General features: G+C 32.8%; 1 protein-coding gene across 1 annotated transcript; it reads left to right on the top strand.

Annotated features, from left to right (window-relative positions):
- The first annotated feature begins 8,350 nt into the window (after positions 1-8,350).
- On the top strand, positions 8,351-9,055 carry LOC122513025. Its single transcript, XM_043629253.1, has one exon. It carries the CDS (start codon positions 8,351-8,353, stop codon positions 9,053-9,055), a length of 705 nt encoding a protein of 234 aa, XP_043485188.1.
- Positions 9,056-25,970: the final 16,915 nt, after the last annotated feature.

Genomic DNA, 25,970 nt, shown 5'->3' with positions numbered 1-25,970 from the left:
AAATTATTTTTGCAATATCATGTGATTTAAAACATTAATAATGACTTTATAGTATATTCTTCAAAACATTTTTCATAATAATGTGTTTAAATGTAAATAGTTTAATCGTAGGTAAAACCATGTGTTATTTATGTATTTATTCAAGATATTTTATGCGAATGCAATCAGTATAACTGCAAGTGCCAAAAAGTACATCGTGTAATATTATACTTTATTGTTATTATTATTGCTATATAATATTTTTATAGCTAAAATAGCATCGTTATTTATAAAGCTTTTTTTTAACCGATTATTACAGATCTATGTAAAGGATATATATGTGATAAATTTGTTCTTTTTAATATGTTGCTTGAAAAAAGCAAATATATCTGTGTTCTACAGTTAATAAAAATTTATTAATGAAAATTATTTTTTCATTTTATCAAAATAATGTTAAAAATTCAATTCAAAGTTACTCTTATTTATAAACATTCAAATTATTAAATTTGTAAAAGCAATTTTTTAAAATATTTTATTGAAGATTAAAAAACTCATTGTTAAAAATTGTTCTAATTTATTTATTTATTTACATATTACATTCAAAACAGTTTTACAATTATGATTCAGTGTATCATTATTATTAACGCACATTATTAAATAATAATTATATTTAATTTTACAATAATTGTTATAGATTGTACAAAATGTTACGTAGGAAAATTAAAATGTTATTCGGCAACATCGCATAAAGATTCTTTCCTGTCAGCGTCGAGGCTAGCTACAGTGTAGCGAGACTTCGACGCCGGACAACTGACACCCTGATAGGAATTTCTTCGTCAGCCCTAATGCTTTCAGCTGAATTTTATTAATTTCCTGAATACTTAATTCTATAATTATATGTATATGTATTGAAATATGAAGCAATTGTACATCTTGATAAAGCTTGCGGCAATATTACGAAGCAAATGGGCGATAAGTAATATTGTGGCATGTATCGAACAAGTGCTGATGTTGCGGCAATGTTATAAAGTTTAATAACGAAAACTAACATTGCAGCAACACTGTATCAAATAATCTTATATTCCTAATTGAAAATATAAAATGGCGCAATATTGCAGCCTAATTGTTGGAAAGAAAATTAAAATTCATATGAATAAGAGTAAGAGCATTCATCATAGTGTTTGTGCATGTGTCCGGATGGCTACGGCAACACATACACAAGCACGGACTTGCTGGTTACGAGAACCAACACATTCATGGACTTGTCGGTTGTAGGTAAACTCCGCCGCCGACCATGTGCTACAAACACCAATACATGCGTGTCTCACTATAGTCTCTACTCGTTGCTTGATCCTCCAGTAAACCTTCCTTTTCCCGCGGGCCCATAAGCTGTGAGTCACAGCATCACAACAAAAGCACGTGTGCTTCCACAGCTGACTCAGTGATGTAAGATGCTTAATGCACCTTGCTCTTCTGTATACGAACATTACAAAATTAAAAAGAATAACTATTGGTCTTATAGCTAAACATTTTAATTCGGCTAGGCTGTTTTTAAAATGACGGAGGACTATAAGTTGCAATTATATATGTATTATACTTTAATGCATTGTACCTGCAACTTATACATGTAGGGCTAATATAATTACAATAAAAAGAATTATTATATTGGAACGTCATGACTAGGAATTATAATTATATTATTGAAATTAATATAAAGAAATAAACAATAATATGATTATAAAATATTTCTTAGTTAAGAAAAAAATAATAATTTACGAAAATGATCAAATTTCAGACCATTTCCGTTCTCACGAAACTGTCGTGAGAATCTAAATTGTCAGCAAAACGCAACGTCCAATGGGCCGCGCATTCTTTCCTACTCCTAAATTCAGAAAACTCTTAGTTAACAAAATTGTCCCACCTTGGAGGCAAAGCAAGGACTAGAGGCTAGTCGAAAATTTTCAATCCACGCAGTACTACTTCTTGACTCTCCCGAGCAACACCTCTCCTGGCTTTAGCCTGGCAAAGTGTTGTGAGAATTCAAGAACGACAAGACTAAGCCCGTCTGCGCGTCGGACCCCCGTGTAGAACCAGCGAAATATCTGGTATAATACGAAAGGTGGACGATAAATTTAATAGAACCTTCTAACCGACGAAGTCCATGTGAAGCTATAGTTGGGTGAAATTCGGGATAAATAAATTAATTTTGCTTCTCCTGATTTTTGTCTCTGACCGGCCAGTCCATGCGTGTAGCACCTACGCCGTCCCAGTATAGTGGCTCGCAACCTAATTTTCAAACTTAAAAATTAGAACAATAAGAACAGAGTTGATTGTGAACAACGAATAAAAAATTGTTTTGCCCGACGTCAACCAGAGTACCTCAACGTGGCGTCGGTAGTTGTAAGTAGAACTGTATCGTTCCATCGATATATTAACAATATTCATTTTTCTTTCTTTCCAACACACTAAATTGTATTTTACACATTTAATTAACTGAATAAATCACACATTTTTGGGAATCAATTTCTTTTATATACTTACCTTTAGTCAAAACTCCTTTCTTTCGCAAGATCACAAATACAGAAGCAGAAACGGTAACTTTTAAAAGTAGGATCACGAACCCACACAATTAAACAGGGCCTTAAAGACCCTGGCAGCTTGGTGCCTCCCCAAACCGAATTTAAATAAGAGCCATCTCAAAAGCTCGAATAAAAGGAACAGCATAAATTTATTATTCTGGTTTGTAACACAAAAATTTAATTAAATTTGTCAAAGCTGCATCGCTTATGTCCTCCAACTTCCTTTTTGATGCGGACAAATCCTTCGAGTTCATGATTTCTTTTATTACTAATATAAGAAATATTTAATCACTGGATACTTTAAATATAAATTTTTTATAACAATTTACTTTGATTATACTATAAATATGACCGAGTTCATTCGCCTATTCAGAAAGATTAAAAAATCCTCGTTTAACAGAATATTTCTGGAAATTTAATCTTTTTCTATTCCTCGCTTCTTACCGGGTATATATATTCACATGTAGTATTGCAACTTGTTGCCAGATGACGCCACAGTTTAGAGATAGAAAGAAAAAGCTGCTTTTATCTCTCTCTAGCTATCTCTCTTTCTTGTCGTTTCCCGCCGTTTCCATCCTACCTTCATTCGTTTCTTGGCGCTAGGTGACAACACATCGTTCTTAAGACTAATTGAAATTTCCATCATGAGTGAAAAAGCATTAAGAGAAAAGTTAGCCTACCACGAGAGGGAGATGAGCAAGTACCTTGGAAATCTAGCAACATTAACGGAAAACCCAACAGACGCTCAGGAACCTGAAGGTAAATCTCATTTATAAATCTTAGTCTGTTTCAGATCCCCAGTACCCACGCTACACTAAGAGATATTCTCTAGGCGGAGTTTCAACCCAGAGTTGAAATCAGAGCCATAATTAATATTCAGGCTGACTTCCGATCTAGAATCAGAGGCAATAGCCAAGGCAAAAAAATAAATAAGCTTTTATTTCAAAAGAAAATTCTTTTCATTGCAGAAACATTGACTTGGCAAGATATCAAGATGGCGGACGATAGGAGAAGCGAGGATGACTCGTCCCAATTTAAGACTCCTGCTAACGAGGAGATGGATGAAACAGAGATGTTTTTAGGATCAAAATCCTTGGGGCAAACTGACAATGTCATTGATTTAAAAGAGGAGGTAGCCGATCGCATCAAGGCTTGGATTTAAAATGGTCTGCCAGAAAAAAAGGAAAAGGAAAATATCCTAAAATAAATTCCGAGGAAGGGTCAATTGGACTTAGAATCCCCAATCAATATTGGTAGATCTCCATCCAAAATCTTTAGCTCGAGATAAATACTTCAGAGAATACCAGAATCTCACGGGATCTGCCTTATCGGCTGCTGCATCAGTTCTTAACTCAATCATCAACGATGAAGAGGTCGCTTTAGATAGAAATGTCATTTTGAAAAATCTTTCAGATAGAGTAAAATTACTATCACACCTTTTCCACTCGTTAACAATATCTCGAAAATCATTTTTAATCAGAAGATACGAAGAGAAGATACAAAAAATTATAAAGAAAATCGAACCGACTAATTATTTGTTTGAAGACAATTTGAAGGCGGTAATAGAATTTTCGAAAGCCATGAAAAAAATTTCGCGAGAGCTTATCCCAAAAGAGAACAAACCACCCTTGAGACAAAACAATAACAATGGTTTAAACTGGAAGAGCCCCTTTGCCAGGAACGAGACTCAAGGGGGCTTCAGAAACAACTCCAACAGGACAACCTTGAAGAACTACAATCAGAATTACAGCTCAACCAGACAAAAACCATACCCGGCTCGCAGAGATTACACTCAGACACAACTTCAACAGAAACGTCGTTAAGTACAAATAAGGTAAGCTCAACTGCCAGATTAAAATTCTTTACGGATAATTGGAAAATATTCACGAGAGATGAATTTGTCTTGGAAACAATTGCAGGATATAAAATAAATTTAAACTATAAAGTTATTCAAATTAAAGAACCTTCGGCTATTAACAATAGTATCGAAATGGTATTGCTAAGGAAATTTGGGAATGGTCTAGAAGCAGAAATCTCTGGATTTTTTCGGAATACGTAGCGTCAAAGGAGAACTTTGCGGATGAGGGTTCGAGAATGAATAATTTGGACACCAAATGGGAACTAGATTCATATGCTTATAACGAAATATAAAAAGGTTCGGAAAACATTCAATAGATTTGTTTGCTTCCCGTATAAATTCCAAATGCAGTAAATATTGCTCTTGGAAACGAGACCTGGAGGCCGTCGCGATTATTCCTTAACAATTAATTGAAAAAATGGTTATTGGTACGCGTTCCCCCCTTTCTCATTAATTACTAGAATATTAAAAAAAATAAGAGACAAAGAGTCAAAGGGAATTTTAGTAGTTCCCTTCTGGACCGTACAACCATGGTACCCTGAATTCAGCAGACTTATTATATCCGACTTAATATTTTTGAACCAGATTCTAATTTTCTACTTTCACCTTGTAGAGAAATCTCTCATGCGCTATCAAGGAGACTTACCCTGGTGTGTAGGGTTGTATCAGGGAGGCGTGCGCAAAAAAGAACCTGGAGGAAGGAACAACAAAAATAATAATGGCGTCAATTACCGCAAATTCGGCTAAACAATACAATACTGTTTTAAAGTATTAGTGGTCCTTCTGCATAGAAAGGTCATGGGATCCCTTAGAAGCGGACGAGAAACAGATTCTTTCAGGACTAACGAAAAAGTTCAAGGATGGAGCCTCTTTTGGAACACTAAACACGATGAGATCAGCAATCGCCTTGATAAACGCCTGAGACACTTAGAATAGTTTACTACTTAAAGTTTTATAACTTAAAACTTCTGCATTTTAACTAATGCAACTTTGTAACATAAAAATTTAGAATCTATGGTATATTACGATTCCAAATATCTAACATTTATTTTAAAAATCTTTTTTTTAATTATCACCCAAACCTTATAATTTATTTTAACAAATATTTTTTGAAATGAATTTTAGATATTTGGAATCGTAAAATACCATAGATTCTAAATTTTTATGTTACAAAGTTGAATTAGTTAAAATGCAGAATTTTAAAGTTATAAAATTCTTGTTTTAAAATCATCACAACCCAGTGGGCACACTTGTTCCAAAGACGTCCTAAGGATGTCTTTTTGCGGACGTCTTTTGGACTTGTACAAAAAGACGTCTTTAAGACGTCTTAAAGACGTCCTATTCATGTTCTATGTCTTGGCCATTAGATGTCTTTAAAGTGTCTAAAAGACGAGACGCATGCATATCCCCTAATCGCCAAGTCGTCGAATGATCAAATAGTCGAATGCCAAGTAATCGAATGGACAAAACGTTGAATGCTAAAAACATCGAATCGGCATTTAGTCGAATGCTAAAAACATCGAATTGTCAATACGTCAAATGTTCAAAACGTCGAATTTATCAATTCGTCGAATGTTAAAAACATCGAATCGTCAATACGACAAATGTTCAAAACGTCGAATTATCAATTCGTCGAATGTTAAAAACATCGAATTGTCAATACATCGAATGTTCAAAACGTCGAATGATAAAAACGTCGACTGCTAAAAACATCGAATGGACAAAACATCGAATCCTCATTTAATCGAATGCCAAAAACATCGAATTCTCAATTCGTCGAATGTTCAAAACGTCGAATGCTCAATACGTCGAATCGTCATTTAGTCGAATGGTAAAACCATCGAATAGTCCATTCGTCGAATGCTCAAATAGTCAAAACGCCATCTGTTCGAATTATCAAGTAGTAGAATGGTAAAGTAGTCGAATGGACATGTGGGGAGTTGTTGGCTCGACATCTCCCTTCTTGCTCTCCTAGTTCATGACCGAACGACAGCAATAAGGAACACGAAGTTTCCTCTCTATAAAAAGAATTATAAGCCATGACATGGTTTACGCGGTACGAACTGAATGTACGTATGTGCGCGTATTATGTAATGCATGTATGAGTGTGGTGATTTGATTACTCTTATTCCGGTAGTCACAAGGCAAGCATTGCTTGTCCTTAATTAAAGAGTCATACAATTTGTTATAAATAAATTTATTAGTTAATTTAATGTAGTCTTGTTATTTATTAGTGGGAATACCTTCTGATATTTTTATATAATTAATTTAAATTAATATTTCCCACATTGGTGACCCCGACTTGGGTGTATTTTAAAATAACGCCATCGATCACATGTCAGGTGTGAAATTTCGGAGCGAGTTTTATCCGTGATTATTTTTACCATCTTTTAACTTCTCAATGAGAGTTATGTTCGGAGGAATTTTCTTCGCATTTCAACACCAATATTTTTTAATTATTGGAAATTTTTAAATCACCAAAAATATAATGACTCTCATGCCATGAGGTCATAGTGGCTGCCGCCATTTTTCTTTTGCTCCGAAATTATTTTAAAAACTGATCAAATTCCAACGATGAGTCTCATTCGTTTTGATCTTTATGGAATATATTTTTTATTTATTGACTCTTGCTACTGTGGATTTTCTGGATGCATTTTACATCTTTTTTGACTGCTGATGGATGTGAATTTGGAGATTATATCTGATGACTAATCTGGCCAGAACCTGGTGTACCATCCTCGAGAGTTCCAGACTTATCTAAAAAAAACGCTTTCAAAGGACGGCACATGGGCATAACATTCTTGCGCATGTACAAGGTACGTTTTTGCTTTTTGTCCTACCTTTGCAGAATAATAGTTCTTTGAACTGTCTGCTGTCTCTTATGAGAATCTTTTTTTATGCTGTATTTGGATCGTTCCTGTGAGAATTCTTTATCAACATGACATTCATAGACCTGCCAATGCAGAGAAATTGCTGAGAGAGAGATTTTGCCGAGAATGGAGTTGAACTTGCAGTTCACTTGCCGAATTTTTTCTGGCGACCGATTTGCTGCCTATGGGATCTTCCTGATTTACATCAGCTTCATTGCTTATTTGTTGTTGTGAATCTCCGAACGAAAATTTTTTTTTAACGAAAGATTTTTTTTTTAATTTTTTTTTCGAAAACAATTTTTTTATAAAAGATTTTTTTTTAATTCTCAACCTTATTTTTTTTTTAATTTATTTTTTTTTTAGAAAATTTTTTTTATAGTTCGAGATGACAAAAATTTTCTTTTTGTTATCTGTTTAAATAAATTTTTTTTTGTGTTCCTTTTTTATCACACATCGACGAAACAATAATATTAATAATTAAATTCGCGTTTATTAACGTTAAATTTCTAAATTTTGAAAAATTAAAAATTATATTTCGATTATTTACATTTTCTTGCATTTACGCGAGAGTATAATTATCAGTCAATTTTAGAAGGATTGATTATCATTTAAACTTTCAAATTTATTGGATTATTTATTTCTAAAGGATCTTATTAAGATTTTAAAAACATTTTATAATTTATTTTAAAAATTGATTTAAATTTTACATTTTTTAAAATGAGGATTGTTTTATCAATTCCTGATTTCGTCGACAATATAATATGGTGTTGTGCATTTTATTTTTGCATATGTCTGTTTGTAGCGTTATCTTGTTTATACAGCGCGATTCGTAATTTATTTGTATAATTTAGAAAACTTTTTTTATTTTATATGCGAATTTTTGAATTTTTTTACGAAATTAATTCTCGAATTATGGGATTGATTTTTTGATTGAAAATTTTTTAACAACGATTGCGGACATTCAAGTGACTATTATGAAGTTTAAATTATTTTTCAAAATTTTTACATTGATATATTAGTTTTCTCGGAGTATTTAATAAATAATTTTTTTTGAAAAACTTACAATGACAGACCAACAGGAAAATAAGTCGTCTACTTCTTCGGCAACGAGTAATCTTGGAGAAAATAATAATGTTTTTCAATTTGGGGGTTTACCTTTTGCTGGTGGTGCTCCTGGGGGTGGAGAACATGTTGATGATGTGCGAAATGTTAGACTTCCAAATTTTTTTCGATCTGACCCGAGGCTTTGGTTTGTTCAGGCCGAGTTAATTTTTTATTGTAACCGCGTTAGAGGTCAAGGCCAGAGGGCTGGCGCTGTGGTTTCGATTTTGGACTACGAGATTATTCAAACTATTAGCGATTTGCTAACTGCGGACCCTCCAGCACCTGCACTTTATACCGCCATTAAAGATAGAATAATAGCAAATTTTTCAGTTTCACCCGAGAAGGAACTTCGTACCATTCTTCGCGGAGAGATTTTTGCAGATGGAAAGCCATCTTTGATCCTTAGTAAAATTCGGCATTTGAGTCGCGGTCGGTGTTCAGAGAAAATTATTAAATCCGTCTTTTTGGATCAACTTCCGGAAAACTGTCGAGCGGTTTTGTCATTATCGGAAATTGAAAATGTTACGCGTTTGGCAACTATTGCTGATAAAATAATGGCGAATATTTCGCCAATTGATAATTCGGTTAATGCTGTTTCGATGGATAACGAAATTTTAAATAAAATCGAAGTTCTTACTAAAAGACTTGATGAATTGTCAACTTAATCTCGTCCTCAGAATCACTCGCGTTCGAGATCGAAGAATCGTTTTAAATCAAAGGATCGTTCTGATCATTCGCGCGAAAAATCAATGGATAATAAACGTAACAATGATCAATGCTATTATCATTTCAAATTTAGGGAAAATGCCGATTTTTGTAAACCACCTTGCTCGTATAAAAAGAAATTAGATTCGTAATTTTTGCGTCGGAAATTGGTTTGGCGGAAATGACTGCGGCACAGAAAGATGATGCGGAGTTGAAGTCCTTGCTTGAAAGTGGAAGTAGTTCTCTCAATCTGAAGTCTATAAGATGGGGTCCTGATCACACCGCCATTTTTTGCGACCTTTCGGGGGAGGTTCTGCGTCCATTTATCCCTATTTCGTTACGTAAACGCATTTTCCATCTTCTTCATGATCCTGCACATCCTGGCGCCAAGGTTTCGTGTAGGTTCATTGCTAAATCATACGTATGGCCGGGGATTAATAAAGATATCAAGGAGTGGTGTAAAGATTGTCTATCATGTCAAAGAGCTAAAGTCACGCGACATACCGTGCTGCAACCATCCCATTTCGTAGCGCCGGAAGTTAGATTTCGTCATGTACATATGGATTTAATCGGTCCTCTTCCGGTTTGCGATGGTTTTCGTTATTGCCTTACCCTTATTGACAGGTTCTCTCGTTGGCCGGAGGCCATTCCCTTGAGGAATATAGATGCGAATTCTGTCTGTCGAGCATTCTTTAGTGGTTGGATTTCTCGCTTCGGTTCACCCGAAACCTTAACAACTGATAGAGGTAGTCAATTTGAGTCCCAACTTTTTTCCGCTCTTCTTAAATTGACTGGATGTCAAAGAATCCGAACCGCAGCGTACCATCCTGCCTCTAATGGCATGGTGGAACGCTGGCATCGTGTCCTGAAAACCTCAATAATGTGTCACTCGGATCAACAATGGACTCAGTCTTTGCCTGTGGTCCTCATGGGGTTGCGTAATAATGTCTTACAGTCAGAAGCATCACCGGCTGAATATTTATACGGGACTACGTTAAGAATACCTGGTCAATTTGTTTTACCGTAAGACTTTGCACCGGATCCTCAAATTTTTTTGGAGGAATTTAGAGAAGCTATGCGACTTATTAGACTGGTACCTGTTGAACATCATGATAAGAGAAAAATCTTCGTTCATAAAAGTTTGGAATCATGTTCGCATGTTTTCCTGAAAGCTCCTTTTATCAAAAAGTCACTTGAGTGCCCGTATTCCGGTCCCCATAAGGTCGTAAATCGCACAACTGAGAAGGTTTTCGAAATCGAAATAAATGGCATAAAGAAGCAGGTATCAGTAGAGAATTTGAAGCCTGCCTTTTTTGCAAACGATGTACCAGATGTAGCGAACGATAATGTGATAAAACCTGTGTCCAATGTATATCCAGAATCTACGTCACCGACTCTTGTCATTGCGAACCCCGAAACAGTATTAAAAGTTAAACCAGTATTAAAAACCTATGTAAATAAAAAGAAAAAAGTTATGTTTAACTTACCTTAGGAATATAACGTTTAAATTACGTTAAGTATTAATTAGCATAATCTGTTTTAGGAAACAGAATTTAACTCGGGGGGGAGTATGTGGGGAGTTGTTGGCTCGACATCTCCCTTCTTGCTCTCCTAGCTCATGACCGAACGACAGCAATAAGGAACACGAAGTTTCCTCTCTATAAAAAGAATTATAAGCCATGACATGGTTTACGCGGTACGACTTGAATGTACGTATGTGTGCGTATTATGTAATGCATGTATGAGTGTGGTGATTTGATTATTCTTATTCCGGTAGTCACAAGGCAAGCATTGCTTTTCCTTAATTAAAGAGTCATACAATTTATTATAAATAAATTTATTAGTTAATTTAATGGAGTCTTGTTATTTATTAGTGGGAATACCTTCTGATATTTTTATATAATTAATTTAAATTAATATTTCCCACAGACAAAAAGTCGAAACGCTATCTGTTCGAATTATCAAGTAGTAGAATGGTAAAGTTGTCGAATGTTCAAAACGTCGAATGCTAAAAACATCGAATCGTCATTTAGTCGAATGATAAAAACATCGAATCGTCAATTCTTTGAATGCTAAAAACATCGAATTGTTAATTCATCGAATGCTTAAATCATCGATTTTTCCATTCGTCGAATGTTCAAAACGTCGAATTCTCAAATCGTCGAATGCTCAGAACATAGAATAGTCAATTCGTCGAATGCTCAAATAGTCGAAACGCTATCTGTTCGAAATGTCAAGTAGTATAATGGTAAAGTAGTCGAAACGCCATCTGTTCGAATTGCCAAGTAGTAGAATGGTAAAGTAGTCGAATGCTAAAAACATCGAATCGTCAAAAGTTCGAAAAAGTTCTTTGTTTTAAGTTAATATCTACTGAAAACAAAGAACTTTTTCGAACTTTTGACGATTCGATGTTTTTAGCATTCGACGTTTTTATCATTCGACGTTTTGAGCTTTCGACGAATTGACAGTTCGATGTTCTGAGCATTCGACGTATTTATCATTCGACGTTTTGAACATTCGACGAATGAAAAATTCGATGATTTAAGCATTCGATGAATTAACAATCCGATGTTTTAAGCATTCGAAGAATTGACGATTCGATGTTTTTAGCATTCGACGTTTTTATCATTCGACGTTTTGAACATTCGACGTATTGACAATCGATTTTTTGAGCATTCGACAAATTGATAATTGGACGTTTTGAACATTCGACATGTTGACGATTCGATGTTTTTAACATTCGATGAATTGATAATTCGACGTTTTGAACATTCGACGAATTTAGAATTCGATGTTTTTAGCATTCGATTAAATGAAGATTCGATGTTTTTAGCATTCGACTAAATGACGATTCGATGTTTTGAACATTCGACAACTTTACTATTCTACTACTTGATAATTCGAACAGATGGCGTTTCGACTTTTTGAGCATTCGACGAATGGACTATTCGATGGTTTTACCATTCGACTAAATGACGATTCGACGTTTTGAACATTCGACGTTTTTAGCATTCGACGTTCTGAACATTCGACGTTTTGAACATTCGACGAATTGAGAATTCGATGTTTTTAGCATTCGATTAAATAAGGATTCGATGTTTTTAGCATTCGATGTTTTGTCTATTCGATGTTTTTAGCAGTCGACGTATTGACAATTCGATGTTTTTAACATTCGACGAATTGATAATTCGACGTTTTGAACATTCGTCGTATTGACGATTCGATGTTTTTAACATTCGACGAATTGATAATTCGACGTTTTGAACATTCGACGTATTGACAATTCGATGCTTTTAGCATTCGACTAAATGCCGATTCGATGTTTTTAGCATTCGACGTTTTCTTCAGACGATTACTTGGCATTCGACTATTTGATCATTCGACGACTTGGCGATTAGGGGATTTGCATGCGTCTCTAAAAGACGTCTTTTTCATTCAACATTTGAAAATAGAAAAATTTTCATAAATAGAAAATTTTTTTTTTCTAAGTTCAACTTGGACTTAGAAATTTATGAATGTGAAATTCATTGGAATTTTTCTAAGTTAAATTCATTTCATTGACAAGTGAGATCGTTAACTTTGTAGAGGTTCATATCTGTCTTGAACGGCTGAGGTGCTTAAGGCGCAGTGCTTCAAGCCCAAGGTATCCGAGTTCTATCCCAGCTTCGTAGGAATTTTTTCATTATTTCTCCACATTTTAGAAAAAATAAAATTATACTTAAAATAAATTTAATACAATGTTACTGAATTTCAACTTAGAAAATGTTATAAAAGAAATGTTTATTTAAGATCTGAAGGAATGTAAAAAGGACGTCCAAAAGACGTCTTAAAGATGTCTTTCTTAAAGACGTTATGTCTTTTAGACGTCCAAAAGACGTCTTTTAGACGTACTTTAGACGTCCTTTCTTATGTCTTTTAGACGTCTTTTGGACCAGACATAGAACGTCTTTTAGTTGTCTTTTTGATGACTCAGAGACATTGCCATCATTGTCCCCGAATCGTCCGCGGACAAAAAGGGACGTCTTTTAGACGTCCCTGTGCCCACTGGGAATAGATTCGGAAAATCTATTCCCAGTGGGCACAAAGACAAAAAACGTTCTTTAAACGTCTGTAGAACGTTTAATGTCTGACAATTTACGTTCAAAGAACATCCGAATGTTCCGAAACATTTTTGGAACAGTCGGACGTTCTTAAAACATAAATTGGCAGACATTAAACGTTCTACAGACGTTTAAAGAACGTTTTTCGTCTTTGTGCTCACTGGGTTGTTAAAGAAAGGCGCGTAGCGAATTGGTCATTGTGACTGAGTTGAGTCGAGCGACCAAAAAGGCATTGTTCTGAAGGTTTATGATTGTTTAAACAAAAATTTTATTACTTGAAACTTGATCAATTTAACTAATGGAAGTTTATAATTTAAAAATTTAGAATCTGGTATTTCATGTTTCCAAATATCTAAAATTTATTCTCAAAACCTTCATTTTGAAGAAATTATAAGCTATCTCGTGAACTATAACTGATATGTAAAAACTATGATATCATATTTGAATTTTAAGCCAAGAGAGTATAAGGTATACGTAAAACAGTTTTCAAAATAATCTGAGTTTATAAACATTATTAGTTTAAAGCTATTAGGCCACAAGAAAGAAGGAAATCTTTACTTTATTATACTTGGCTTAAAATGAAAAAGGAGTTATACACTCCATATACTTTTTATAAACATTATATATGATGTTGAAATAAACAAAAATGATTTTAAACATTAAAAAAGGCATAATGGTTTTTCGATTTTATACCTAAGTTATAAAAGACGTGACGACCTTTTTACATAAAGGAACAAGAATACATTCCCAAAAAAGATTTTTTGCTATGCTATAAAAAAATTCGGTGGCAGTCATAAAAGTTTTCATGATTCTTGGCAGTATTTTGAAGGGTTCTATTTCTCCCTGCTAAAAATAAAATCAGAAATAAAGAGAAAACGTCAGAAATTTTGATGTTTCGTGACTACATTAATGTTTCCTGAAGCTTTTGGTTAATTCTGACTAAAGGGTTTTTTATGCTCCTGTTGAATCCTGATGTTTATGGATTGTGATTATTGAGCCCTGAAATCTTTTTTTTTATTTACAGCCCCTTACCGAAATATAGTCGGTAAATGTAAGGTACCGTTAAAACTTGAAATTTGTGCGTAGCCCTTTTTTCACAATAGAATCGCGGGTCTATTGTTACGAGGTTCGAGTTTCTAACCTAAATTTTATTGCTCAAAAGTTTTGCATTTTTAAAATTTCAAGTAAAATGAATATAAATTCATAATCTAGAAATCTCCACAATTACAAATACCTAAAATTTATTATAAAAACATTTTTTTAAGAAAACTGTAACGTATCTCGAAAACCGTAATTTATAAATAAAAAGGATATTATTTTTGAATTTAAGTTCTAAAGGATATATTGCATACATAATAAGAGCATATTGTTAGATGAATTGTAGGTCGATGAAAAACAAGTATAATGTTTAAATAAATGTGACGCGATCTGAAGAAAGGGACCTTAGAAGCAAATCACTTTAAGGTTGGGTTAGAGTTACTTTTTTCTTGTTTGAAAGTTTCTTTTTATTTATTTCGAATTAAAATCAGTGTTTATTAAATATTTTAGTTGTAATGAAGACTTAAACATCAATGATTTATATTGACAGTTGATCCCTTTTTTGTATTTTCATTTAAAAAATTGAAAACATAACCTATAATTTTTTGCTTCTAAGGTCCCTTTCTTCAGATCGCGTCACAAATACGAATATAAACAAATAAAAAGATAAAATTCTTCAATTTTATGACGGTCAGTTGACCTTTTTCCAGGTAAAAAAGGGTGTCGACTTTGTATAAAAAACCTGACTATTTTTGAAGCTTTCTGATTAAACATGACTCAATCCTGACGTTCTGTGGCTGCAATCGTAACAAATGCAGCCTAAAATCATCAGAGATTCTGACTAAATTTCTGTCGTTTTGTGATTTTATTTTTAGTAGGGCTTTTTCATGTTTTTGAGCTGCAATTGTAAGAAAAACTGCTCAAAAACACCAGAAATTCTGATTATTTTTCTGATGTTTTTCATTATTTTTTTAGTAGGGTATGTACGTAAATTTATATTAATTCATAATAATATTAATAAAACAGAGAATTCTGAATTTTTAAAGATTTTTTTGGGAAAAAATATTGTTTATTTATTATTATTTATTATATTTTTCTTTTAAAGATAATTAATTAAAATTAAATTAATTAAAATAGTTTTAAAACTAATTTGAAAAACTTATAAATATTAATTAAAGTTCATTTTTTGAGGTTACGTTGCGCACCGGTTAAGGTTTTAATCGTTTTAATGATTTTAATTAACGCATTTACAGTCTTTTGACAAAAAAGTAAGACAAAAATGTATAAAAATGATACACAGAATCTTCTTTACTTACTAAATAAAACATTTATGAAAAATATTTGATTTTTTTAAGTGCACAAAATAGCCCCATGGAATCCTGGTTTTTCAGTTTTTTCCACTTTTCTCTTAAAATAATGAATAAAAAGTTAGCGCATTACGTATGTATCATCACAACACAATTGACAACAAATATCTAACTCAGTTTATGAGACACATTAAAACTCTAGAAGATCTGGTATAATTTTTCCGAACTTTCAAAATTTTTGACACAAATTTTCCGTTTTTAGGAATTTTTTTTTTCTTAATTGACAAAGAATTAAATAATAACATTTAGTGCTCTCTATTGTCATGTAATCAAACTTTTATTTTACAAAATAGCAGATTAAAATAATTCATTTTAATAATTTTTTTTATTAAAAAACTCGCGTGCACAAAATAGCCCCCGGATGCACAAAATAGCCCCAGTTGACGGAAATCATTTAATTTAGTATTTACTTGAAAACAATAAAATTAGCTCTTGCAATGCAAAAAGAGGCGTTTTATTTTGAGACACTAAAAACATATCAAAATAAGACGCAATTTTTTTGTAGTGTGACCCCTTTTGTTATGTCACCATTCGGAATTCCTGATATTTTTCAATTTTTTCTGCATATATTTTTGAAAATCAATAAGATATTAATTGAATATACAGCCTCTTAATTATTATTGCGAAGAGTCAACTTTACAATTTAATATTATTGCGAAAAATGGCGGTTTTGCGAATTGATACTTTTGGAAAATAGTATTTGAACAAATTGTAATTTATACTAAAAATTTGGTATTAACAAATTTTACATGCATAATAAAAATTACAATTTCAATAACAAAAAAATCGCAAATATAATAATTTAGAAATTTAAAATTTATTATGAATAAAAATTTGTTATTATAACTTTTTACAACACTGTCAATTTATAAAATTTACAAATTATTAAAATAACAGCTGGTCAAATGACATTTTTACTGAATATTTATGCGTTTGATTCAAATAATTTTAAAAATATAAATGAAACCTTATGAATTTGTTTAAAGAATTAAATTAATAAAATATAATACTTCTTTTGCAGATAACACCCATCTTTTATGTCATCATGAGCTCCAAATCTTTTGCGGGATACAATGCAGTGGCGAAAAAAATTCGTCAATTAGCACCACAATTACAAATTAAAAAATTAATTAGCGACTTCGAAATTGCCCTCAAAAAAGCATTCCTACATAATTTTCCAGAAATCGAGAAAATGAAATGAACTTACCTCAAACTAAATTCATTTTGTTAATCAAATTTAGGTCGACATAAAACTAAATTAGATGTGAATTTTTAATGTAGTTCTGTTTCTTTATCCATATTTGCGTTAGAACATTTATTCGTTATTATCTATACATATCTTTTTACATGTTGTTTTACCAGAATTTCGATAAGTACATTAATAAGGAACATCTGAGATTGTACCTGAATGAATACGAATGTCTTCATGCATTCGTTGACAAGGTGAAACACCTTGCTCTACTGCCAGCCAACGACATCATTCCAATTTTTGATTATCTTGTGGACAATCTGAACAAATTACAGGAATTACCTTTGTTGGATGGAAGCGGAGAAACTTTTCGACCAAGGGATTTAATAGATCCATTTATCGTATATTTTGAACGATATTGGTTAAAGCAAGTTACTCCGGATCAATTTTCAGTCTTCTTGGAGAGTAAACGTACAAACAATGATACAGAACGTAACAATAGAGAATGGAACGAAGTAATGGGAAATCATCCAACTATTGTCAGTTTCCTGGGTACTCAATTTCATTTAATCTATATCATTTGTTTACTCAATGCATTACATTAATTTTGAAGTTTATTGAATTTCGCAGTTTGAAATAACACTTGTTTGCTTTTTTGTTTCTTAATTTTTCAATAATGTTATACCTACATTTAAATTTTTAAATTTTAATGTATTACAAATCATTAAATTTGTGCGCATAATTATGTTTAAAATTTCGAAAGTAATATATTAATATTATCATATTAATAATATAATTTTTTATTAATTGTTATTAATAATTTCTCTAAATTTATTTACAAATAGTAGAGTTTTCTTATTGACTATTATTGGAAAATTTGAAAAAAATTGAATTTTATCAAAAAAATTTTCAAGTTCTTAAAATTATCAAATTAATTTGTCTCTTGACTCTTATTATATATTTTTTTTGCTTAGGGACTTTTGGGAAATCTGCCTACAGATACCTTGGATTCCGCACTCCAAGGTTATGTGGGGTTGGTACAATGAAACAAAAGAAAATATTAAAAAAAAGATAAATAAATAAATGTTATAATAAATTCAATAAACTGGCGACCTACTACCAGCCCGACCCACTAAAACCCGTAACCCTTCTTCTGGAGCCCTTTACCCTCCCTCGGAACTGTCGTAAGACTTTAGTTCTCGACTTGCTCCTTTTAATACTTCTTATTTGATTTTAGTTCTTGCGAGAGGCTTCTTCGCCTCCTCAAGGGCCGTCCTGAAGACTCCGCATCCTCCGCTGCCTGCAATATGGGTAGTTGACACCTTCTTGCCAAACTTTTCCTTGCATAAAAAGCAACTTGGGCTCTTCTTACAGTTGGAGAACCTGTGACCGGCTTCACCGCACTTAAAGCACGCAGACGATCTGTCCACCTTCTGGCATTTCGCTCCAATATGACCGTATCCCAAGCATTGATGACACCGGACGACCATTACTTTTTTTTTCATTGGGCAACACATGAAACCAATTTTTACGTGTCCCAATTTCTCCAGCCTGTTCGCCTCTTCCGGGTTGGTGACTACAACCGCGAGCTTCATCCCTCGGCGGTTGGGTCCTAAGACCGTCACTTCCCTGCATCCTGGCTTTCCTATCGCTTCCGACAACACTTGTTGCACCTCGGCTTCTTGGGTAAGGCATAAGGCAATCCAAATCACGGATCTCGAGTGTAACTCTTAGATCCAACGACTGCACCTTACCCATGCTTCCAACCGCTTTGGTGACCTCAGCGGTGAAAGCGCCCTTGTCGGAGCCTCCTCTGATCTTAATCAGAAGGTCTCCCTTCTTTGTAGCTTTTGCTGCTACTATTCTCGTATGGCAGTCGTCCGGGTTGACCTCTTTGCGAAGTTTACCCAGAACGTCAGCATACGTTAATCCTTGACCGACTCGGATTAGAACTGCGGATCTTTTTGACCCTATTCTTTCCTTTTGATGAACCTTTGGAGCTGGTACTTCCGTTTCCATTAGAGGAGCTTCCTCCTTTTTCCTCTTATCGGTTTGGGTTCGAGTCTCCCCTGGACTGTCACCCTCTCGCTTCCGTTTTTGAGCATCTCTTAGGACACTTTTGAGATTACACTTATAGGAACGCTCTCTCTTTTCCTTACGGTCCTTGCGGTTACACTCCGCACCGCTGAGAACGCATGCTAAATCGAAGTCCGACTCATCGGCTGCGACATGCTTTACTTTTGCCTCTTTCAACAGGACTTCGATGGCTCTGAGTCCATCTTTTACCGTCCTGTTGACGCTCTTCTGAATGTCGCAAGATTTTATCATCTTTGCGACCTCCAACTCCATTTTGTCAAGGCAAGTCGCCTCCTACTTTCTGAGCCGCGAGCATATCTCGCGAGTCTCTTCTATCGCCTCGTCGTCTACTTCTGAGTGGATAGCGCTATGTACAGTCTTTCCACTACTGCAGCTTGACACACTCAGAAGGCTGGACGCGCTTCCCTTTCTTATTCTTTCTCCTTCCACGATGTTCTGTGGATCCAATCTTTCTACGATCACCCGTGACACTGCGAGAAATTGTGCGCCCCCACAATCCGCGCGCACTTGGGACCGATGGTGAGATTTCCCGTTTCCGGCCTGCTCACATGGGGTACTTTCTTTGAATTTTGTAAATCCATTCTTTCTTGCTGTTTGGTTTCCCTTTAGTGAAAAGCCACGCGACCACGGCAAGGTCTACTGAACATGTCCATGCAGGGTGGCCACCGTTCCTTGAAACCTTGAAATCCTTGAAATGGACGTGAATTTTGTCAAACCTTGAAAAAACCGTGAATTGGACGTGAATTTTTTTATAAACCTTGAATTTTAGTATTATATATTATTAAGACTGAAAAAAAAATTTTTTGACCATTCTTAAAATTTTATTTTTTGAAAAAATTAAAATTTCTCAGGGTTGCCACAGGTCAGGGAAATTAGGGAATTCAGGGAAAGTAAAATTGGTCAGGGAAGTCAGGGATTTTTAGTAACTGAAAAAAATTGAATTTTGGAGAAGTTACAAATGATTGCAGAAATTCAATTATTTTCAAAAGTAATAAAATTCTGCGCAAAAATTCAATTATGTTCAAAAATTTTAAAAAATTCTCATAAAAATAATAAAATTCTTCTACAAATTTCAATTATTTTCAAAAATTTTAATAAAATTCTTTGCATAATTTCAATTATTTTCAAAAAAATTTCCTCAATTCAATGATTTTCAATATCTACAGTTTTAATAAAATTTTTCTAAAGAATTCAATTATTTAAAAAAAAATTTTGATAAAATTCTAAGCAAACTTCCCAATAATTCAATTATTATTTTCATAAATAATAACATTTTTTACAAAAATTCAATTATTTTCATGAATAATAAAATTCATCATAGAATTTTAATTATTTTTAATAGGGGAGTGTAAGGTATGGTGGCGGACACTTTCTTTTTTGCGTCTCTCTCTCTCTCAAAAAACAATATTTTTCAAAATTTCAAAAGCAGGCAGTTGCTGACATCTATTAAGCATATTTCTGTCAGAAGCGGCTGTTAAAATTTAAATTCAGTGAAATTTTACAGCTCTTGGCGCAAAAAACTGATTTTTTTTATTTTTGAAAGTTGTAAGGTATGGTGGCGCATTTGGTGTATTTAACTAAAATATTATGTAGATGTTAAAATTATTTTTTAAAACTACTAGAAATGATGAAAAATAACAAAAGTAGAGAAAACTGATGATTTTACATTATAGAAAAAAAAGTTTCACTTCAGTTATGGTTACAATTTTGGACATGTGAAGTAGCTGGTGGCTGTTTTAACGCAACTAGAATAAGAGAAGACCGCAAGTGTCACATATTCGAGAATTGTTGCGTTGGAGCACATGAGGCATTAGTACACAAAAAATGCAAAGACAATTGAAACGCGTGCAAAAAATGATCCGCCACTGTACGTTGCAAAAATTGCGCCATCATACCTTACAAGCTATTGATGAAAATATGATGGTGTTACTTTCATACAGCGCGAATTGAGAAAAATGTAAAATACAAAAAACTGTTGTCCAAGGTCTAAACAATACGTTCCATACATTTACCAGACTCAATTTTTAAAAAATCTTCACTCTGGCACTGTTAACACACATATCCAATAAAACTTTTTTTCTTTTTTTCACTACTTTTTTATTCAAAATCACTTAAAGTACAAAGCACGCGTTTGATCATTAATACTACTGCATATAAAATGTCATCACGATAAAAGACATCGACCATAGTGATAAGGCGCTTCAGATGTGAGGTTACACTCCTGTGAACTTAGCACCTTTATTTAAAGAAAATCAATTTTTCTTTAGAGTTCTCTGTAGATGAACCATAGTTCTACAGTTCTATAACGATATTTTCAATAGTTCTGTCAATTAAATAAGAAAAAATTTAAAAAACAAAAATAAGGTGCTAAGTTCACGCAGCACCTTTTTTACAGCTAAAAAGAGTTCTGACATGATAAATAGCTTTTAAATCAATAGTTCTACAGTTCTATAATAAAGAAATTAATAGTTCTGCAGTTTTGAGAAAAAAATAAAAAAATTTTTTTTTCAATTTTAAAAAAAAAATTTTTAATCTTAAAAAAAATTTCTGAATTAAGCAACTAAAAATGCCAAAAATCCAAAAAGTTAGACAATTTAAAAATTCTGAAAAATGTCAGAAAGACGTGTACTAGAGAGTATTATATTCACACTAAAAGAAAAAAATTTAGTTTTGAGAGAAAAATAATCTTGTAAAAATCATCTTGAATCAAGAATATTCCTTTTAATCATATACAGTTTTGTCTGATTTCAAAAAGATTTAATTAAATTTATTCTTAAATGTAAGGAATACATCTGGGGTAATGCAGGTCACTTAATTTTAAATTTAGAATAAAATAGTTTCACGTATTATATTTTAACAATAATAATATTTATAACTTGTTCAAACCAAAATTGTAACTACGTTTCACTCTCTTAATAAAATATAACATTATTTAAATCCATAAATGCAATTCATGAAACCTATATTCAAGTCATGTAAAGTTGGCACTACTTTTTTGAAAAATCAAAAATTTTACAAGAGTTCTGGGCATTTTAATAATAGTTCTAGAGTTCTCTAACGATTATTTAAATAGTTCTGATGATTAACAATAAAAAAAGCGACAATGAAAAATCATAGTGCTAACTTTACATAGCACTATGATTTTTGCAAAAAAGAATTCTAACCTAATATTCTGAAAGAGAATAAAGAGTTCTAGAGTTCCCAATCAAAAAAAAACAAGAGTTCTGCAAAATTTCAAAAGTTATTAACAAATTAAAAAAAGTTATGAAACTAATATTTGGCGAGCTCTGAATAGAGTTCTGGTCTAATGACATTTTGTTCTAAACCCAAAATCAAAAAAGTTACGAGACATTTAAATTTTCTAAAATTATTAAAATTTTAAAATTCAGAGTTCTGAGAGTTCTGTAAAGAGTTCTGACATCGTCGTAAAGAGTTCTATAAGTATTTCTAATGACATTTTGTTTTAAATCCAAAATCAAAAAAGTTACAGGACTATAAAGTTTTCAAGAAATTTCAAAATTTTAAAATTCAGAGTTCTGAGAGTTCCGTAAAGAGTTCTGACATCGTCGTAAAGAGTTCTATGTATATGTCTAATGATATTTTGTTTTAAATCCAAAATCAAAAAAGTTACAGGACTTTGAAGTTTTCAAGAAATTTCAAAATTTTAAAATTCAGAGTTCTGAGAGTTCTGTAAAGAGTTCTGACATCGTCATAAAGAGTTCTATATATATTTCTAATGATATTTTGTTTTAAATCCAAAATTAAATAAGTTACAGGATACTTTGAAGTTTTCAAGAAATTTCAAAAATTTAAAATTCAGAGTTCTTAGAGTTCTGATTAGAGTTCTGGCATCATTGCGAAGAGTTCTAAAAGTAATTCTAATGACATTTTGTTTTAAATCCAAAATCAAAAAAGTTACAGGACTTTGAAGTTTTCAAGAAATTTCAAAATTTTAAAATTCAGAGTTCTTAGAGTTCTAATTAGAGTTCTGGCATCATTGCGAAAAGTTCTAAAAGTAATTCTAATGACATTTTGTTTTAAATTCAAAATCAAAAAAGTTACAGGACTTTAAAGTTTTCAAGAAATTTCAAAAATTTAAAATTCAGAGTTCTGAGAGTTCTGATTAGAGTTCTGGCATCATTGCGAAGAGTTCTAAAAGTAATTCTAATGACATTTTGTTTTAAATCCAAAATCAAAAAAGTTACAGGACTTTAAAGTTTTCAAGAAATTTCAAAATTTAAAAATTCAGAGTTCTGAGAGTTCTGTAAAAAGTTCTGACATCGTCATAAAGAGTTCTATATATATTTCTAATGATATTTTGTTTTAAATCCAAAATTAAATAAGTTACAGGACTTTGAAGTTTTCAAGAAATTTCAAAAATTTGAAATTCAGAGTTCTGAGAGTTCTGATTAGAGTTCTGGCATCATTGCGAAGAGTTCTAAAAGTAATTCTAATGACATTTTGTTTTAAATCCAAAATCAAAAAAGTTACAGGACTTTGAAGTTTTCAAGAAATTTCAAAATTTTAAAATTCAGAGTTCTGAGAGTTCTGATTAGAGTTCTGGCATCATTGCGAAGAGTTCTAAAAGTAATTCTAATGACATTTTGTTTTAAATCCAAAATCAAAAAAGTTACAGGACTTTAAAGTTTTCAAGAAATTTCAAAATTTAAAAATTCAGAGTTCTGAGAGTTCTGTAAAGAGTTCTGACATCGTCATAAAGAGTTCTATATATATTTCTAATGATATTTTGTTTTAAATCCAAAATTAAATAAGTTACAGGACTTTGAAGTTTTCAAGAAATTTCAAAAATTTAAAATTCAGAGTTCTGAGAGTTCTGATTAGAGTTCTGGCATCATTGCGGAGAGTTCTAAAAGTAATTCTAATGACATTTTGTTTTAAATCCAAAATCAAAAGAGTTACAGGACTTTGAAGTTTTCAAGAAATTTCAAAATTTTAAAATTCAGAGTTCTGAGAGTTCTGTAAAGAGTTCTGACATCGTCATAAAGAGTTCTATATATATTTCTAATGATATTTTGTTTTAAATCCAAAATTAAATAAGTTACAGGACTTTGAAGTTTTCAAGAAATTTCAAAATTCAGAGTTCTTAGAGTTCTGATTAGAGTTCTGGCATCATTGCGAAGAGTTCTAAAAGTAATTCTAATGACATTTTGTTTTAAATCCAAAATCAAAAAAGTTACAGGACTTTAAAGTTTTCAAGAAATTTCAAAATTTTAAAATTCAGAGTTCTGAGAGTTCTGTAAAGAGTTCTGACATCGTCATAAAGAGTTCTATATATATTTCTAATGATATTTTGTTTTAAATCCAAAATTAAATAAGTTACAGGACTTTGAAGTTTTCAAGAAATTTCAAAATTTCAAAATTCAGAGTTCTTAGAGTTCTGATTAGAGTTCTGGCATCATTGCGAAGAGTTCTAAAAGTAATTCTAATGACATTTTGTTTTAAATTTAAAATCAAAAAAGTTACAGGACTTTGAAGCCCGCCTTCGTGGTTCTCTCTGCTCGAGGCAAATTAAAAAAGGCCTTTTTTAAAACGTTGGAGGGGGCTTTGGTCTGGGTTTAGTACCTTTTAGTACCAACAAGGCAGTCAATTTGACTCTCTTTCTGTATTAAAAGAAAAGAAGGAAACAACAAGCGGCGGGCTTCGCCCGCCTTCGTGGTTCTCTCTGCTCGAGGCACATTAAAAAAGGCCTTTTTTAAAACGTTGGAGGGGGCTTTGGTCTGGGTTTGGTACCTTTTAGTACCAACTAGGCCGTCAATTTGACTCTCATTCTGTATTAAAAGAAAAGAACGAAACAAGATGCGGCGGGCTTCATTAAAAAGGGCCTTTTTTTAAACGTTGGAGGGGGCTTTGGTCTGGGTTTGGTACCTCTTAGTACCAACTAGGCAGTCAATTTGACTCTCTTTCTGTATTAAAAGAAAAGAAGGAAACAAGAAGCGGCGGGCTTCGCCCGCCTTCGTGGTTCTGTCTGCTCGAGGCACATTAAAAAAGGCCTTTTTTAAAACGTTGGAGGGGGCTTTGGTCTGGGTTTGGTACCTTTTAGTACCAACTAGGCAGTCAATTTGACTCTCTTTCTGTATTAAAAGAAAAGAAGGAAACAAGAAGCGGCGGGCTTCGCACGCCTTCGTGGTTCTCTCTGCTCGAGGCACATTAAAAAAGGCCTTTTTTAAAACGTTGGAGGGGGCTTTGGTCTGGGTTTGGTACCTTTTAGTACCAACTAGGCAGTCAATTTGACTCTCTTTCTGTATTAAAAGAAAAGAAGGAAACAAGAAGCGGCGGGCTTCGCCCGCCTTCGTGGTTCCCTCTGCTCGAGGCACATTAAAAAAGGCCTTTTTTTAAACGTTGGAGGGGGCTTTGGTCTGGGTTTGGTACCTTTTAGTACCAACTAGGCAGTCAATTTGACTCTCTTTCTGTATTAAAAAAGGAGAATCAACATGCGGCGGGCTTCGCCTCTGCCTCCATTGTGCTTTCTTCTAGAGGCACCTTAAAAAGTTCTTTTTAGGCAGCACAAAATTTTTTTCTTGCAGCATAAATTAGCACTAAATAAGCACTAAATTATGTCATAAAAGTCAAGTCAATCCATTGAAGTTGTAGTGCCAGCTTCATACTCTTATTTTTTTGTAAGGGGCATTGATTCTGTGTTCAAAGTAGCTTCTAGTACAAACTAGAAAGTTGACTTTGACTATCTTTTCTATATTAAACAGTAAATTGCATGTAGGTGCGACGGGCTTCGCCCGCCCTTCGTTAAGGGGCAACTGGAAAAAAAAAGTATTTCTTTTGTTGTTTTATAGAAAAATGCATTTTTAGTTGCTTGATTCAGCAATTTTTAATTTAGAAATTTTTTTTTTGAAAATTGAAAAAAAAATTTTTTTTTGAAAATTGAAAAAAAAAATTTTTTATTTTTTTCTCTAAACTGCAGAACTATTAATTTCTTTCTTATAGAATAATTAATAATAAGTAATTTATATCTTTATGTTTTATAATAATATTCTTATAAGTTGTTGAATTTTAAAAATGTTTAAATTTGAATGTTTTGAAGAATTTTAATTCCTATGGAAAACCAATA

Source organism: Leptopilina heterotoma, unplaced genomic scaffold (assembly GCF_015476425.1).
Source record: "Leptopilina heterotoma isolate Lh14 unplaced genomic scaffold, ASM1547642v1 Lhet_130, whole genome shotgun sequence".
In the NCBI taxonomy this organism is placed as follows: Eukaryota; Metazoa; Arthropoda; class Insecta; order Hymenoptera; family Figitidae; genus Leptopilina; species Leptopilina heterotoma.
This window is presented reverse-complemented; position numbering and strand designations above follow the sequence as displayed.